Genomic DNA, 17,423 nt, shown 5'->3' on the forward strand with positions numbered 1-17,423 from the left:
AGAGAAGGAGAGAAGGAGAGAAGGAGAGAAGGAGAGAGAGAAAAAACGGATTTCTGATTGTTTTTTGTCTCTTTCTGTCTTTGTTAGCATTATGGTTTTGGTCTCATTAGAAGAACAGAGCAGGTACAGTTTCAGAAATGCAAGCTTACTCCACATGTTCCTGTCACTCTTGGGTCTATGATCGATGCAAAGCATCACATCTGAAGTACTGACAGTGCTGCACACTTCGTGAAGAATATCTCTACCTCTCCCCCATCAGCACTAATCTATAGTTAAAACAAGAGGCAACAGATTGGTTTTCCTACTATTTTTCACAATAATAAATATATACATAGTGAAATATTGTATGCTGTGCTTGCTTTTGCTACTAAAATGCAGGTCTTAAAAAAAACCGAGTCCTAATTCATAGCTACTGCAGAATTTCACTGGTACTGAATCAATGAGACCATCTATCTGTCATTTTGTTACTACATTTACAGAAATTTGAGATCAAAAGAAATACAACAGAATTCATCACTGTGAACAAACTAGGGTGCTTACCTCTCTTAGCAAGGAATTAAGCTAGATGTTTTGTTACACATTTCCAAAGGCTCAATGCATTTTCTTTTTTAGCCCTGAGCCTTGAGAATATGACATTCATTACTTGTATAGCAATATGCTTGTAGGAAGCATTGAACTCTATTTGCCTCCAGGGCTGGTAGTTAGACTGGCACACAGCATAACACATAAAACAAACAAATATATAAGCATGCCACCTCAGACAACTAGCAGACATTCATCAGTAATCTTTCCATTTTATGCCATGGAGAGGATATAAAGATGCTACGCTGCTAAATGTGGAAGGTAAGTCAACCTCTACATGTTGAATCACAATAGCCTCAAGATTTGATGGTTTCAGAAAGGTTGATGAATCTAAACACACTGCTGAAACAAAAAATATTCAGCACAGTGGCATTTTTTTAGCTACTTACCACAGGAAAAAAAAAAACACCCAAAACCAAAAAACAAAAACCACCAAATCTGAGAATAAGAAATAAGACCTATTTTTAAAAGCAGAATAAGCTAGTCCACGGTGTGCTTAAAATTAAACTTTAAAGAGTAAATAAAGGGAAAATTGAAGACATTTTCTGGTTATTTTAATGAAAGATCTCTTATATGAGGTCATAAAGGAAAAAGCCTAATAAAAAAAACCAACAGTTTTTAGTTCCTGAAATCAAATAATATCAGATATAAAGGGTTGTAAATGGCACTTAAAATTGCTCCAGGCATAGCTTGTCTATATGTACCTGATCAGGAAAAATAATCCAAAGCAGAAACTAGTTTTGAATTTTAAGTGAGGTAATTTTATTACTTTGCTGGTATAGGATGGACATTCTCAAGTCATATTAAAGAGACTTTAATGTAATTTGCCTTACTTCCAAATAATATTAATAAAAGCCATTCTAATTCTGAGGAGGTGTATTTGCATAGAGATTTAATGTAGTTTAATTAATCCAGTTTCAAATTTAAGTCAGATTGATTTTCCTGATTGTCCCTAGTTTGAAAAGTTGGAGGATTTATAGCTCTAAAAATAATTATCAGAAGGAATCAAGTAACTGTAAGATAAAGTAAAACAATGAAGAGAAACATTTTTTCTTTGCTCCATGTTACAGTCTTAAAGCTGATGAGGCAACATCTGTTCAAACCTTGGGCATTTATTTACAAATAATTACTCAGAAAATTACTTGGAAATGCAGATTCACTTAAGGACTACGAATACCCAACTAAACGCTAAGTCTGGTCCTCATTTATTATCAAGTTGAAGAGTTACATGCAGGTTTTGTAAAGCAGAAACAAGCAACAAGAAAAAACGTTCTCTGTGTGTTCTCAGAACAGCCTTTAAAGTCTCCATTTCCTATTTTATATTCTATAGATCACTGTTTTCTGGAAGCATTTTGCTTCCTTAGTTTATATTCTAAGGGTGTGCCAAACACAGCTAAATCTGTGGCCTTATTTTTTGAGCCTCCTTCCAGAACTTATGAACTAATCAACATCTTAAAAATTTAGCGTAGTGCTCAGTGTAGTAACGTATAATAATTTAAGAGAGAGGACAGGGAGGAAAAAGATCAGCCTTAGTATGAGCATTACAATCTTTGTTTAATATTTGTGCATCTTTTGATCTGTAGAAGGAATGGATCTCTCTGTAGCATAGAACAGGAAGCCTGCTTAAAAATCTGCACTGAGATAATACAAAGCATTGGTATAGCAAAGAGGAAAAAACAGAGCTCATTAGCCTCTAAAAAAACCCCCAAAACAGCCTGCCTCTGCCTGGGGCTTAGAATAAGAGCAGCAGAAATCTGTCAGATGATGGCTGGGAGTCATAGGAACTACTTATTCAGAGAGAAATGTCTGCTTGTTTGTAGAAGGGATTCTCTTTTAAAAACATGATTGCTCAGTTTAGTGGTTCAGAAAAAGGGAAACAAATGCTGATTTAATTTTAAGAAATAATTTAGAAAAAAGAAGAATTTCATTTTTTTCCTTCCTGCCAGCTTTGACTGAGGAACCAGGGGTCAATTTTTTGTCATAATACTAAAAGGACGGGGAAAAGATAGGTAAATTTCCTTCATCTCACAGAAGAATAACTGAAATGCAAAAAAAATCATGTTAAATCACAGTAATTAACAGCTATCCCTGGAAGACACTATCACTGATATCTGTGATATCTGTAATCTGGACATGACAACACTTTCTGCTCTAGGGGCAGTAAAAATCAAAAAGTTAACCTTGCTCAACAAGTAATTAGTTTCTGGTAACAGGAAATGTTACAAATTCCTTTTACAATGGGGTGAAAATGCAAATACATTTGTTTGAAAACCATAGGAGAAGGACTAAAGTATTTTTAAAAATAATTTTCTATGCCATGACAGTCTACCCTCTGCTGCAGACAGCTTGTATTAAATGCTCAGGGAGCCTGTTCACTGCAGGAATTAAATTCAGAACTTAGTCTGCAGAGATTCAAAGGGATCATTCTGCTTTGAAGTAGCATTCTGCTATGTGACAAGCCAAAGATTTATGAAATAGCAGTACATCTTAAAGAGGTACCCCAGTTAGTTCTTTACTACTCTGTGTATTGTACTGATAGCGATGATGTGGTTCTCTGGTCACCTCAATTGTCACAGTAAGAAGGGAAACATACAAAACAAAGTGGAAGTGATGGAGAAATTCATTTAACTGGATAATAGTTTCAGCGAAACAGATATTTAACCTGTGTAGCAGTTAAGTTCTTGCACCAAGTTCTTGCTCTGTGGCTGGTAAAACCTTCCTGCCAGAGTTTACAAGATTTTCATTGGCAACAAGGGCTGTCTTGAAGCATGATGCACCAAAGCAATCAAGCCACCAACCCTTTTGGAAGGCTTTTATGATAAAATCTGTTTCACAAATCAGCATCAGGAAGCAGAGATTTCATTGTACATTCTGAAATAACACATATATGGCAGAACAGCTTTCATGGCAGTCACAGCTGGGTAAAATCCTGTTTCCACTGAAAACATTACCAAACTCTGTCTGTTTTAATAAGATCAAGATTTCAGTTACTGCTTTCTTTTTAAAACATATGGATACTGGTCCCATGAAAAGCACTTTGATTGACTTTCTAATACTGTTCTTATTTTAGTTTTGTTATAAATATTTTAATACTCTTAAAACAACATTTTATGACTACTTCAGTCACCGTGGAGACACTGCAAAACCATGTTTAAAAGTTCTGTTACTACAAAGAGACGGATTGAAATGGAAATAGTGAACTCCAACTGTTACTCTCGTCATTTTATTGCATGAAGACATTTCTGCTACCTATTATACGTATACATACAGAAATATAGCAATAAATTCAGAAGTGCCTGAAAATATATTTAACTCTTAAAAAGCTCATGGTGCCACATAATTTCATCTATTTCAAACTACTCATATTCTTGTTTTACGTGAACTCCCTGACATGAGCTTTACCACAAGAGTTATGAAAAGAAGTACCCTTTGCTCTGCTTATATCTAATTTACATTTATTATCTACTGTGACACACACTTAATGTTTTGTTTTTTATTTTCAGCTTGACGATCTAAGCCATGCCATTCAAACTTCTCCCCAGACTCAGAAATTATTGTCTGCAGTTTTCTTTTGCTGGCAACTCAAAAGCATGAACAGGAAGATCTCAAATTCTTCCTAAAATGTTCTGTCTCTATAACATCACATTTGCGTTTGACTACCTATAGATTTTATTTCAATATATAACCTCACCGTACAGATATCTTTAAACTCACTGATATATCAGTGCTTAAGTTGTTGCAAATCATCCTTTGTCATCCTAGCCATCCTCATTTTCTCTTTTTACACCCAGTTTGAAATATAAATATAATAAAAGAAGGACATTTAAGTAGCTCACAACCCAAGGGACTCCTCTTGCATTCTTGGATCTGTTCTAACTAGCATCTTCCTACACTCATGCCTCATGCCCCAGTCCTGGACAGAGGTAAATGATGAAATACACATTTTTCAACCTCTCTCGTTTTACAAATAACACTGCTGGAAGGAGTCTGATGTTCTGACATTAGTACTAAATTTGCTACAAATCATGGAAAATACACACTTGTAAAGACTTTTCTGCTTGGTCTAAAAAATTACACTCGCTACTCCTAGCACTAACTTGCTGGTCTTTATTATTGCCTCTACAAAACATGTTCATCCCCTCTCTCTCTCACTCTGACATGTTATATTCCTAGGCACAGCTCCAAGACTCTTGTTGAAACATGGATACATTTCATGCTATGTTATTACTGTTGTGTGGTTAATTCTTCTTGGCTGTCATTCAAGTCAACTGCTTCAAGAGAAAAAGAAAGCCAATAATATTACAGTATTGGTCCAAATTTCTCTTAATAGCAGGACAGACTGTAACAGTCAAAATAACTTCTCAGGTTTGCCTAATTGTTATTCATCTACATGCTAAATACAAGCCAAGGAGACATTCTCTAGATTCTTAAAAACCGTTACCAGAGAATGATGAAATCATTGAAATTTAAACTTTTGAAGCATGCGTTTTATGGAACTGTTTTTTTTTGTTTGGTTGGTTGGTTGGTTTTGTTTTTGTTTTGTTTGTTTGTTTTTGCTATTGTTATTTTTTTTTAACATTTAACGTTTATGGATAGTTTAAGTGGATGAAAACTGATCTTGCTAAAATTAAAAGCAATGACCATCATTACTGTTCTCTTTTCATTTAAATGCATATTTTTCTAAAATTCCTTTAGCTATGCCTTTCAAGGCTGAAATTCTAGACATGATATCTGACAAACTGAAATCAGTTAGCTGCCTATAAAACAACTGTTTAACTTTCTGATTTACTGTGAATTAATTTATTGGCAGCAGAAGGGGAGTAGATTTCCACAGCTGCATCACAAATACACAATAAAGATTATTTAACCAAATTTTTAAAATTGAACTGAAAAATTGAAAAAAGAAAAATTGAAAATTTGAAATCCACTATGAGACACTCAATTTGAAGATGTCTTTACAATGAGAGATGAATAAGTTTTCCCTGAAGATTTTAAAATTTATCTGTGATGCTTTCTTGTAAACAAACCATACTCCATATTTTATTTCTGAAATTTTCTTTATGATGTTGGTGGTTTTGTAGCATTAGGTTGCATAGCACCTTTGACATTAGGTATTCCATGTGTCTTTTAGACAAGACAAAAGTCTTTGAATCTTATCTGGTATTTAACACCAACAGAATTTCCTAATCTAATTTTAAAATCTTCCAGGTAGGATTTCTTCAATTTATTTTTTCTAACACACTGATGTTTTCAAAATATCTCTTTCTCATTGTCCATTTGACATTTGGAAGTCCTTTGCCTCAAAATGTGTATACTTACACATTCTCAAAACTTTCCTCCTCCTTTTCTATTTCTTTTCAGTGATGTTTGTGAAACACATAAACTTGAGATTGAATCAACAGGTATGGACTTCCAGTGAAAGTCAGTGATTTGGCTATTAATCGTATAGTAGATTCTAAACGTGCAACCATTCAGACTTCTCAGAAGTATTACCTTTCTGAAACTGCAGAAACCTTGTACAACTGGCCAAACTGCTAAGACTTCTTTGCTAGCTTCTAGGTCATTTGGAACAATAATTCATTATTCTGACTTTGAACTATGCAGTCTGAAAGGTGAGAGCATCATATGAAGCTCATCTTGATCACTTTTCTTGTCAGTAGCTAAGGTGTTTAAGGTATTCGCTGTTTAGCATGTATCAGGATTGGAAATCATTTTGTTAAATGCTTTCTGTATGGAACATTGGATTAAGGGAGTTTAGACTCATAAATATATCTTCTTCCTTGAAGAGAAGGTTTTCTAACATGGAGGAATGGTATCTGGGTTCCTCAGATTGTATTCAACCAGAAGAAATACCCCTCTGTCTCTCAGATCAGCATTTTGTCATCTGAAAATCCAGATATGGATCTGACTTTGAGAAATGAGAGCTTCATTTCTAGCATTTAGATATGATGCACCTGTTTGGGTGGGAAAGCCAACTGAGTCTGCACAGAACTCTGTTCCTTCTGCTACACAAAGAATCAAATGTCATCATGACGCAGTTTTGCTGCCTCTGAAATAACTGCTTCAGTCTGGACAAGTTGATATGACAATTTCACGCCCCACAGATGTATTTTTTGAAGGCATTTGAGAAGCTTTCATGATTTTCCTTTCAAAATAATAATAATAATAATTCTAAAATAAATTGATAAATGTTTTGGAAATTTTAAGTTTTACTTTAAGAACTTGAGAATCATGAGTAAAATAGAACATAGATATTCAGGTAACCAATACAATTTTCAAAGGCAGAAAAATCCCTTTCACTCATTAAAATACAGGGTTCCTTAATACTAAATATACAGAAGATAATGTTAGTGACTTTAAAACTATTCACAGCCAAAGTGTTGAGATCACACAATGACTTTTGATTGGAACAAAATAAAAAAGATGAAAAAGTAGCATTACTGTGGAGCATGTTACATCTATGTAGTAATTACATATTTGTTGCGTTTTCTAATTTCTAGTGTGTAGATTACCTGTGTTCACATTTAATATTAAGTGTCGGGATTTCCAAAGTACTCATTTTGATAGCTACTAGTATGTTAGGGAGATGTGACAAGCCTATACTTGTTCCTAATCTGTATTCCAATTTAAGAAACGTACAGGCCTCTCACCTGATATCCAGAAGAGTAGAATAACAAAATATGTAGTTATTTAACTGCTGTGGAACAGGCCTGCCCACTCACTTTAAAATAATCCCAGACACAAATAGTCAGCAATTTCACTATGAGAAACCTCTGTTTAAGTCCCTGTACAAATCAGAATCATTTTAATCTATCTTTTCTAGGATAATAAGTGAATGGGCTCTTCAAACCAGAGATAAAGTAGGAATAAATAACGGGCTGCTTCTCGTTTAAGAATGAAACAAAAGAAAACCTGATGACAGGTTTGTCCAAACTGAAATGGGCAGTCTTTCTAAGTACCTGTGAAAATAGTAAGAAAAGTATTTCTTGCCTAGTACAGCTGAAGGCATTATAAACTTTTGGTCTTTTTGGTCAAACAGCTCACTTTGCTGAGTGAATAAGCTTCCCCATTCGGATGGTAGAATTAATTTCTTCCTAGTTACTTAGTGATTAACTGACATGAGGAGCATTTCAAATGGTCTATTATCCATTGCTAGGATTTTTAATCACTGAAGTATCAGAAAATATTAAAGAAAAAAATAATAAAAACATCACAATGCATTACAAACATACAGATTGTATTAAAACTACAAAATCTTATCCACTTACCCAGGCACTGACACATCTGCCGCAAGTAGTGATTTTGAAATCCCCGTAGAGATCTTTGATGGCACCAGTTGTAAAGAATCCCTCCACCATCAGCAAAATCCCATATACGAAGAATGCAGCTGCTACACCATATATCACGTACTTGAAGATGTCAATCCTGTACAGGAAGAGCAGAAGTTATTTATCTGCATAACTATTTAAAGCTGACTCTGAAATTTCAGGGTGAGATAACTAGATTCAGCATCAAAGTTTCTACTCTGGAGTCAGCTTAAGTGCTGATATACTATAACAGCTGAGCTGAGTACAAGAGCAAACTTTTGAATAAAACAGCATCAATATAAAAATATTGGACCATTTAATTGAAAGAAAAACTAAACATTGATTTGCACAGGTAAGAGAGCTCAATTTGTCAGAAAAATTTGAAAATCACATCAAATTCATTTCATTTTACATCTAGATAAAGTGGCAAAGGAAAAACAGAAAAAGGTTACATATTCCCTGAGTAACACATTGCACCTAGCACTAGGATTTTGTTTCATTGGAGATGAGGAATTTTGTTATAATCTTCAATAAATCTTTCTACATATGCAGGTAGTTCTCAAGTTGCAATATCAGTCACTGTTATCTCCTCATTATCATTTTTCTGCTTATTCGCCAGTGATCAAAGTGTCTGACACATAATAGTAAAATCTTCAGAAGAGATCCCTAATTTCAAACTAGAAAGATATGCTTCTCAAATAAAAGCAACTAAGGCAGATTATCCAGAGATTTTTCTATAGTGGAGTTTTAAAAACATCATTTTATAAACCCAAAAGTCAAGAAATCAAAGGATGGTTCTCAGTGTAACATGCAGACCCCAGAACACTGAAGTGATTAAAAAGATTAATTGGGCTGTGTTGTGGTTGGCCTGCCCAGCACTCTCTGCAAACTCAACAGTGCTGGCATGGAGACACTGGCTCCTAAATGTTCTCACGAAAAAGGTTTCTGAAGAGATGCTCAGAAGGATTTCTCTTTTAAGGTTTTTCCAAGCTTAAACTGCTCATGATCATTGCTCTGAATCATCAAGTTTCATTGTCTTATACTTGGACCTCTCTGAAAAACTAGCCACCGTGAGCTTTCAGTTTATTGATGTAATTTGGCAAGTTGTGTGACTTCTCAGAAGAAGGTAATGTGTAGGTTTCAGGTGTTAGTAAGTTCCAGTCAGTTAGTAAGTCCAGGTCAAGATAAAACAGCTCATTAGGAAGTAGGATGGAAAATAAGCCAGAGTGCCTTGAGGATCTAGAAGATGAATTTTGACATGCACTGAACAGCTATCCACACTGAAAGTCTCTCAGTACACCAAGATTGATACCTCTATTATTATGAAAAGAAATATCTAATAACATTTCTTTAGGTTCACACTTTTAATTGTCACCCAAAAGAGAACTCTCAATTCACAGTTGACAATAACAAGGCTCAACAGTCCATTAACATATCTTTGAATTTGAATGGTTTTCAAGAGACTCAAAGTCTACAGTTGATGTTTAAGATGTACCAGTGTGTCAACAGCATCACTGAATTTATTTTAAGCTTGCATTAGTCTCATAAAAATTCAGCTAAACTTATGACCTAGCTGAGAGGGTGGGGGATGGAATGTGCAATAAATTAATGCAATAAGCATGTTACAGCATTTTTCCCAGGGCAATGACTGAAGCGTCCAGGGAATGAAAATGAATATACTTTCTCTCTCACATCCGAATAACAAAGTCCTCTTTGTTTCTTTCCACATCACCCTTTATTTCATAGCCAAGTGAAAAATAATGCAAGTTGAAATTTGTATGAAAGAGATACACAAACTGTTCACAATTGTAAAATAAATCTAGCACTGTAGACAATGTTAGCTGATGCAAAGATGACATTTTAAGAGATATAATTACTGATTATCTTGTAAAAATCCCATTTTCCTAATTTTGTAGTAATTCACTCAGTGTAACACTGTTTTAAAATTATGTTTTGAGCCTATCTTGCCATTAGTGATGAAAATAAACGTATTGTAGGCAACAGACAACTTTGTGATCATGCCATAGGATACGCTGCCCCTCCTACGTTATACACCTTATACAGCGCAGCCTCTGCCAGTGGCTAAAGTGTAGGAGTTATGCCAGCAGCGGCTCCTCACAGACCTCCGTGTGCTCAGTGCTGTAGAAATTAGAAGCTATCATTCCCCTGAAGGGATTAAGGCTTTTGGAAAGTCCAGAGACTATTTCAGCCTTTGCAACAGCTCTTTAAACCATCTGTGCTGAGCCTCCCACTGAGCTGCTCATATCAAGTAGGGTACCAACAGATCTCTGTTTTTTTCCTCAGCCTTATGTGTGACCAAAGGAATAGCTTTCATTAATCTTTTTATGAGGAAAATATAAAGAGATAAACACTAACCAAATCAATTTCCTCATACGCTCCCATCACACACTCAGAAAATAGAAAAATCTCTGCTGGCCTGACTTGCTGCAAGAACAGACCTTGCATAATGCAAAGAGTAAGAAGTAAAAATAGTGAAACAATAATTCCATTACCTTTTAGGACATCAGATAGAATTGTACTGCAATTTATCTATTAGGTATGCTATATTTAAAGAAAATATATTACAGTTGTTGCCTTTTAATCACATATAGTTTTGAAGATATTATTGGCATTAAAGTATTCTACAGCATCTATAAATTTCACATAAACTTTGATCTTCCAATGAAATTATAATAGATAGTAAAATATAGGCCTTGTAAAAACAGAAATTGACATCCTCTAAAAATAAAATTTAATTCTTCGTGAATGAACTCAGAGAGATTAATTGCCATCTGTGTTTCAGTAAAGTCTCAAATGCTGCAGACAGAGCACCAGAGCAGCCAGGGAGGTAACAATGAATAGCAGAAGGAGCAGTGAACAGGAGCCAATGGGCAAGGGGGACAAGGGCACAGCAGAAGGACAAACAGGGCTCACACTTGTGCAGGCTGGAGTGGGTGGAAAGAGGTGCCTAAGGAGCAAAGGAAGCAGAGACAAAATTAAAGAGGTAAATTCTGTACCTCTGATGGGACTGGAAAGATATACATTAGCTGAATACTGAGGCTACTCCAAACGAGAGGAACAATAAGAAATCTTAAATAGTTATTCACTAAATGCAGGAGTCCTAAGAATATTACATAATGATACATTCACAGTCATGAAACATTTCTGTTAAAAGACAGCGAATTAAGATTACAAATTCAAACTGATAGCGCCGTCTTCACATATTAATGTAGGTTGCTGGATCGAATAAGCTGTTGAATTATGTAAACATAACTTAATCATGAAAAGCATCCCAAAATTAGAAGTCATTATTATTATTATTATTTTAACAGAATAATGTAAAATGAACTTCACATATTGTTTGTATCTGGAAGAGACTGTTGTAGGCTCCAGACCTGATTTACTCATTACACTGTGTTTTGAAATACTAACAAACACAAACGTGACATCTTTCAATTTGTAATTTAAATCAAGTTGATCTTTCACTTATTTGTCTTCTGCCGGGACATTAATTATTCCATATTAAGCATACTTTCTAATTCATTAATCTGAATCTGGATTCTTTCCAACAATATGAATGTTAAAATAGCTGTACTGAAAACACTTTCTTTCATTAGCTGAAGCTGCTAATGGAGACCATCAGCGCTAACATCTTAACAGGTTGTAGCGGAGTACAGAGTAGACTATCCCAGCAGAGACAAGTCAGAGGTGAGTGAAAATATTCTCAGCGAGTGAGATGAATGTTGTAGATTTCCTGCTGTGCATTTTTGTGGTGATTTGCAAATACAAGGATAGAAAAAAAAAATCAACAAGCAACAAGATTAAATGCTGGATGATCATGTCTATGTATAGCACAGTTTGGGGACGAGTGTTTTAATAAAATAGCTTTTAATTTTCTTTGACACTCCTTCAGGCAAGTGAACTGATAGCTATTTTATCCTGTTTTGAGTGTATTTCAATACTCAAAATTAGCTCTTGTTAAATTCTGTCTTGAAGTAACAATGCTTTGGGCTTGAAGAACTTGTTGCTTCACTGGTGTAAACCAGTACTGCTCTGTGATACTAACTGTATTTCCCACATGAACAGATAAACCAAAAAGAACTTCTACTGCTGATCTTTTATCTATTCCAAAAAGGAATTACAAACTGTAGGAACTCTGAGGCATTTACACTATACTAGTCTAGTCACAGTAATCTTTCTACCCTCAGTGCTGAAGATTGACATTTACCTAGGGCATACCAACATAGACATTTCTATCAAAATTAATTTATATTCCTTTGGAACAATCAACATATTATCTAGGGATATTTTTATTTAACTGCATTAAAATATGACTGCATTACAGACAATTATTTGCAATTAACAGCGACAGCAACTACAATAAAAACAACAACAACAAAAATGTTTTCTCTGTGACATGTGGTTGTCATGTTTCCCAGAAAACCTTTCAATCTGGACAAAGTGTACATTTCATACTGAATTTACAGAGGCTTGGGTTGGTCTAATCCACCAGTATAACAGGTATTTACGTGAAAGCAGTTTTTCAGTATGTATAATTCTACTTCACACTTCCTGAATTTATAACATAACTTCTCCAAATACAGATAATGTCATTTGGATACTACAGGTGTTGAATAGCACATAATTGCCATCAAACCATACCTATATTCTCAGCGTGAAATTCAGGCAATTATACCTATAGCCAAGAGTAAAAATAATAATACTAAAAGTAAAAAATCAATTCAAAGTAAGGAAAATACAACACTAGCACTATCAAATACAAAGCTAGTTAGATTATTACAGTAAAATTTCTCATTTACAATTATAATTTCTTTATAACTAGCGTAGAATAATGAATGTAATCATCATCTCTGGTTAAAATCAGCTTTGCTGGTTTGTTCTGTTTTTATTTTTTTTTTCTCTCTCTTCATATTTTGCTTTCTCATCACAAGGAACTTTAAATAATCAATGCTAGATGCCTTTGTGATGATCCTTTTGTCCCCTGAGAGACTGATCCTCAGAGGTTGTTAAGAGACTGAGAAAGCATCCTGCCCTCTCAAGCTATCTCAAGATCTCAGAAACAGTTTTGCAATGTTTGTTTTGTGTTTTTTGTTTGTTTTAGATAAACAAGGTGTAGAGGGCTATTTGTAAGCAAGAAGTTTTGTATGAGGTATGCAGAAGTCACATCCCATGGAAGTTTTGAAAAGAGGTGCTTAGCCTCTCCTGCACACCAGCTGGGAACAATTTATTGATGTAAGTTCATGACGCTATTCACTTAAATAGTTTGAGCAAAGAGGTTTTGGTGCTATGAAGCACAGGGGCACCGTTAGGAAAGAGGGAATAGACAACCAAAGACACCCTTCAGAAAGAAAAGATACAGCCAGTAGGGAAAAAGGAGGATTAAAAATCATTTACAGAAGAGTGACTAAAAAACTCTAGGTAACACAATGCTCGAGGTAAAAAGAGACTAAAATATTCTCAATGTAGAGAAAAGAAAAATGAGACCAGTAAAAAAAATGTCAGCATAACTCCCTAGGGATTCTTCAGAGATTAGTTTAACACAGTATCTAAGTTTCTAAAATACAGGTGGGAAATAAGCATATTAGAGTACAGAGTGTTCAATTAAAGTTTGTTGGAAAATGATAAATGGAGAAAGAATGAAAAATAGATGAATGATAAGAACAATGAAGGCCCAAAAGTATTATTATTATTTTTTTTAAATTGAAAGGGAAATAAAATGTACTACAAATGAAAACAGCCATCTTCTGGCTCTGTATTTCTGGAATAAGTTTTGTAAATAAGCATACAAACATTTGCTCAATACTGAAGTCAGATTGTTGAAAAGATTACTGTATTATAGGATGCAAGATGCTCTTGTATTCTGCATTTTGTTCTTCTACTCTGAACAGCAGATAATACAACATAAATTCCTACTGTTTTTAACAGATTCTTTTGTGGTATATGACTCGATATAAAAATGCAGAATTCTACCTTGAGTCAACCTGCTTTAAAACTTTGATGGTCCCAGGAACTGGACAGTTGAGCTGAGATTCATGGAGCATTTCTAAAACCAGCAGAGAATCCACAACCTAGTGGAATATTAGACTATTGCACAAACAGAAGCGTGTGCAATAGTAGCAAAAACAAATGCTCTTGGAATAGGAAAGGGTCTTTAAAAGTTTATTTAAGAATATCCACTATGACATGGATTAAGTGGTCTCTCAATGTTATTTCTGATAATCTAGGCTTGTCCTGTCTTCTTACCTCTGGCAATACTGCTTTCTTGAAAACATTTTAAAAAACAGTAACTACAGAAGAAATCTTGAACCCTCTTTTCCTTTAGAAGGCCAAAAATAGACTGGAATTAGTGCACAGCAGGGTGCAGGCATCCAGCAGAATTACTGCTGGATGGTACTGTGCATTATGGGCACTGAATTTCCAGTCAATTTTCAATAGGAATATATATTATAATGATGCAGCAAACGCCTACTGCAGAATTTTTATTTCATTATAATAAATATAAACTTGGAGTCACACATAGTAAATAGTAATAGCATAAAGACTATGCTGTTACTTGATACTCCATACTAAAACTCCAGATTGGGATTGGTAATAGTTAATTCTATCCTTTTCAGACGTCCTGTTTAAAGGCCAGTTATCTTAGTTTCACAAAGCACAGGAAGTATTTAGAGAGATGTACATTACATAGGCATATGCTTTCCATTTTACATGTGTAAAATTATTGTGCAAAGTAAAACTAGGATGAAAAAGAAAAAAAAAATCAGATGAAAATGAGCTGCCAGCTAAGAAAGGCACAAAGAGATTACAGCCAATCTAAAATTCCACATAACTAAGAAAGAAAGCTGATTAACACATATTAAATAATATATTTGTCTGCCCAAAAGTAGTGGTCTGTATTTGCACAAAGACCAGATAATTATTTACATAAGACCATCCTGCTGATATTCATATGCACTACCGTGAACTTCGAATAGTCTTCTTCATGAAATGAGCACATTTTTACAGGTACCTCCCCAGTCTCTGAACTGCTGTTTCCAAACATATTATGAAACAGAACTGCATAAGCTTGCAATTGATAATCCTGACATAGAACATTACAATGTTTGTTTCCTATAATATAGGGTGTTCAAAAGTTCACATCATTCATAGAATACCAGACTTCTGTAACAGAATGAACACATACAGTAATATTGTATACTAGGTAGATGACTAAAACAGAAATATCACATGATCTAATTCAAATATTTATAAATATTGTATTTCACATCAGCTAGCCTTTACTACAAATCTCATTGTAATACCTATCACAGAGTTCCATTAATATTAATATAATATTGTTCATAAAAAGGCTATTGTTAGTTGCACCAATATTTAACTCGTGATAACTGCAAAATCAACACAAATGAAGAAAAACAAAAGATCAGAATAACATCCATTCATTTACCTTTCAAAACTCTGTTTTCAAACAGTATGAGAGCATGGTAGGGGGATATATAAGCTTTCTTCAAATCAAAACAGCTGCACACACATATGTCTTTTATTAAATACTTCCCTTTTAATAAATCACGAATATACTCCAACTGACAGGAAGGTTATCAGCAAACATCAAACCTGGATGCTTCAGGATCCAAACCAGGGGCTTTAGCATTTTTAAAAGAAGGAATTTTTTTATCTGTAAGATGGTTTCTGTGGAGTATCCGTAGCACATTCGATACTGAGAATAGTAACAACAGATTTACATATAGTAATTTCATTTGCCATGACCTGAAGTAACTCTAACTGTAGCAGGAAAAGATTGTTATTGTTTCTATCAGGAAGGTTTTTTCATTTTGTAGTTTAAGATCTTGATTCCCTTGTTTCATGGCCTATGTATCACAAATATGTGACAGATGGTACTTACTGGCCTTGCATAGTGAAAAGAGAACTGTGAAAATATGCTGTTGCAAAATACACCAAATGTACCTTGTGCTGTTGACTTCCTAAAGACTGTCTTCTAAAATTTGCTCCAATCACCAGAAAAACATAACAAAGGAGTTCAAAAAATATATGTTTGACAATTGTCCAATTTCTCCTGACTTTGAAATCTTGTCTAAGTCAGTGATAAAGTGAATCTAGTGCCCATTGCTTTGTAGATACACTGTCTGTCCACTGCAGGTTATTAAGTTATTAGAGTAACAACTGAATAACACATCTACCTGAAGTAGATTATTCAGTTTCAGTGAAGTCTGCAGAGCTGTTAAACCAACAAAGTATGCAACATAAACCATCGACCTCTTACAGTTAGAATACCATAACAGCAGTTTTCAGGATAAATTAAGCCACCGTATATATATATTTTTCTGAGAACCTCTTTTAATCACATGAAACTGAAATAGTCACTCCATATCAGCTTGAAGGAATTAACACCTCAAACACAGCTTAGAACAGAGCTTAGAATATCTGTTTTGCCCACAACGCCCTGAAGTAGCTTAAGCCAGACTGCAAGCCAGTACTTCAGAGACAAAGTTCTCTTAATAAAATCCTTATTGATTTTTAGAACATAATGTTTTTAGAACCTATTGTTTTTAGCACATAATAGGCAAAGATTGCTTGTTTGTTTTCCAAATAAGCAATCAAAAGATCATGTATTATTGTAACCCTTTGCTCTAAAAGCACTATCTCCATCCCACCCAATGTCTCTGCAGGATGTCTCAAAGGTCTAAGAAGTATTGACAGTGATGATTCCATATTTCAACTTGGAAAGCAAATCACAAATTTGAGGGAATTAATTTCACTGTCTCACATTTAAGGAATTTTAAAACGAGATGCAAAACTCATACTCAATTTTTTTTTCCAAATTATGAATATTTACTACTTATTAATATTTCCAAAGTAGCTCTTGGCTGAACCCTCTAGGGCAGATCGCTCAGAGGGGACTTGGAGGACTCACTGTAGATCATTAAAGAATTCAGGCCTCCCTACACGTCAGAGTGCTGTGTGGGATGTGGGCCACGCAGCTGGTGAGGCTAAACCTCATGGCCAGAGCACGTCCCAGTGCCTCAGCCAGGAACAGAGCAGCTGGGGCATTCCCAGACCCGTGACTACTAGAGATAAGGGCTGACTGAATTGAGCAGGGTGTGGGAGGTCCCGGGGGAGGCCTCATGGGGACAGTAATAGATGGTAGTTCCCTCATGGCTCTGATATAAAATTTTTGCTGCTGCTACGACATGGACATTTCTGAATGGCTTTGTTGGGTTTAGGTACTTTGGGTTTCTTTTTCAGGAACGTAAAGGGTGCTTCAGACCTCCTTTTTTATTCTTTGGAGAGAAGCTGCATTCTCTATAGGGGTTTACTCCTTTTAAGTTGCAATGAGTAACTACAAAGAATGCCTTGTGAGCTGTGGTATTTGAGCTCAGAACAAACACAGTAGTTCTAAGTGTGGCTAAGAAAGCCCTTATCTCACCACCTGCATAAGTAGTTCTCGGGTATGAATTGATTTTTATACTGAATGGCATTTGAAATCCACGAGGCTAA

General features: G+C 35.0%; 1 protein-coding gene across 3 annotated transcripts in view; it reads right to left on the minus strand.

Moving 5' to 3' along the window:
* Positions 1-17,423, minus strand: part of GPM6A (glycoprotein M6A) — a 100,880-nt gene that overhangs the window by 9,164 nt on the left and 74,293 nt on the right. For 2 of the 3 annotated variants that reach the window (NM_001012579.2, XM_046940116.1), the window contains exon 3: positions 7,851-8,007. In NM_001012579.2, the coding sequence (NP_001012597.1) occupies positions 7,851-8,007 (157 nt within the window). Of the gene's footprint in view, positions 1-7,850; positions 8,008-15,810; positions 15,876-17,423 lie in introns of those variants that run through there. The other variant, XM_046940117.1, reaches the window with a different exon arrangement.

This window comes from Gallus gallus, chromosome 4 (genome assembly GCF_016699485.2).
Source record: "Gallus gallus isolate bGalGal1 chromosome 4, bGalGal1.mat.broiler.GRCg7b, whole genome shotgun sequence".
Taxonomy (NCBI): domain Eukaryota; kingdom Metazoa; phylum Chordata; class Aves; order Galliformes; family Phasianidae; genus Gallus; species Gallus gallus.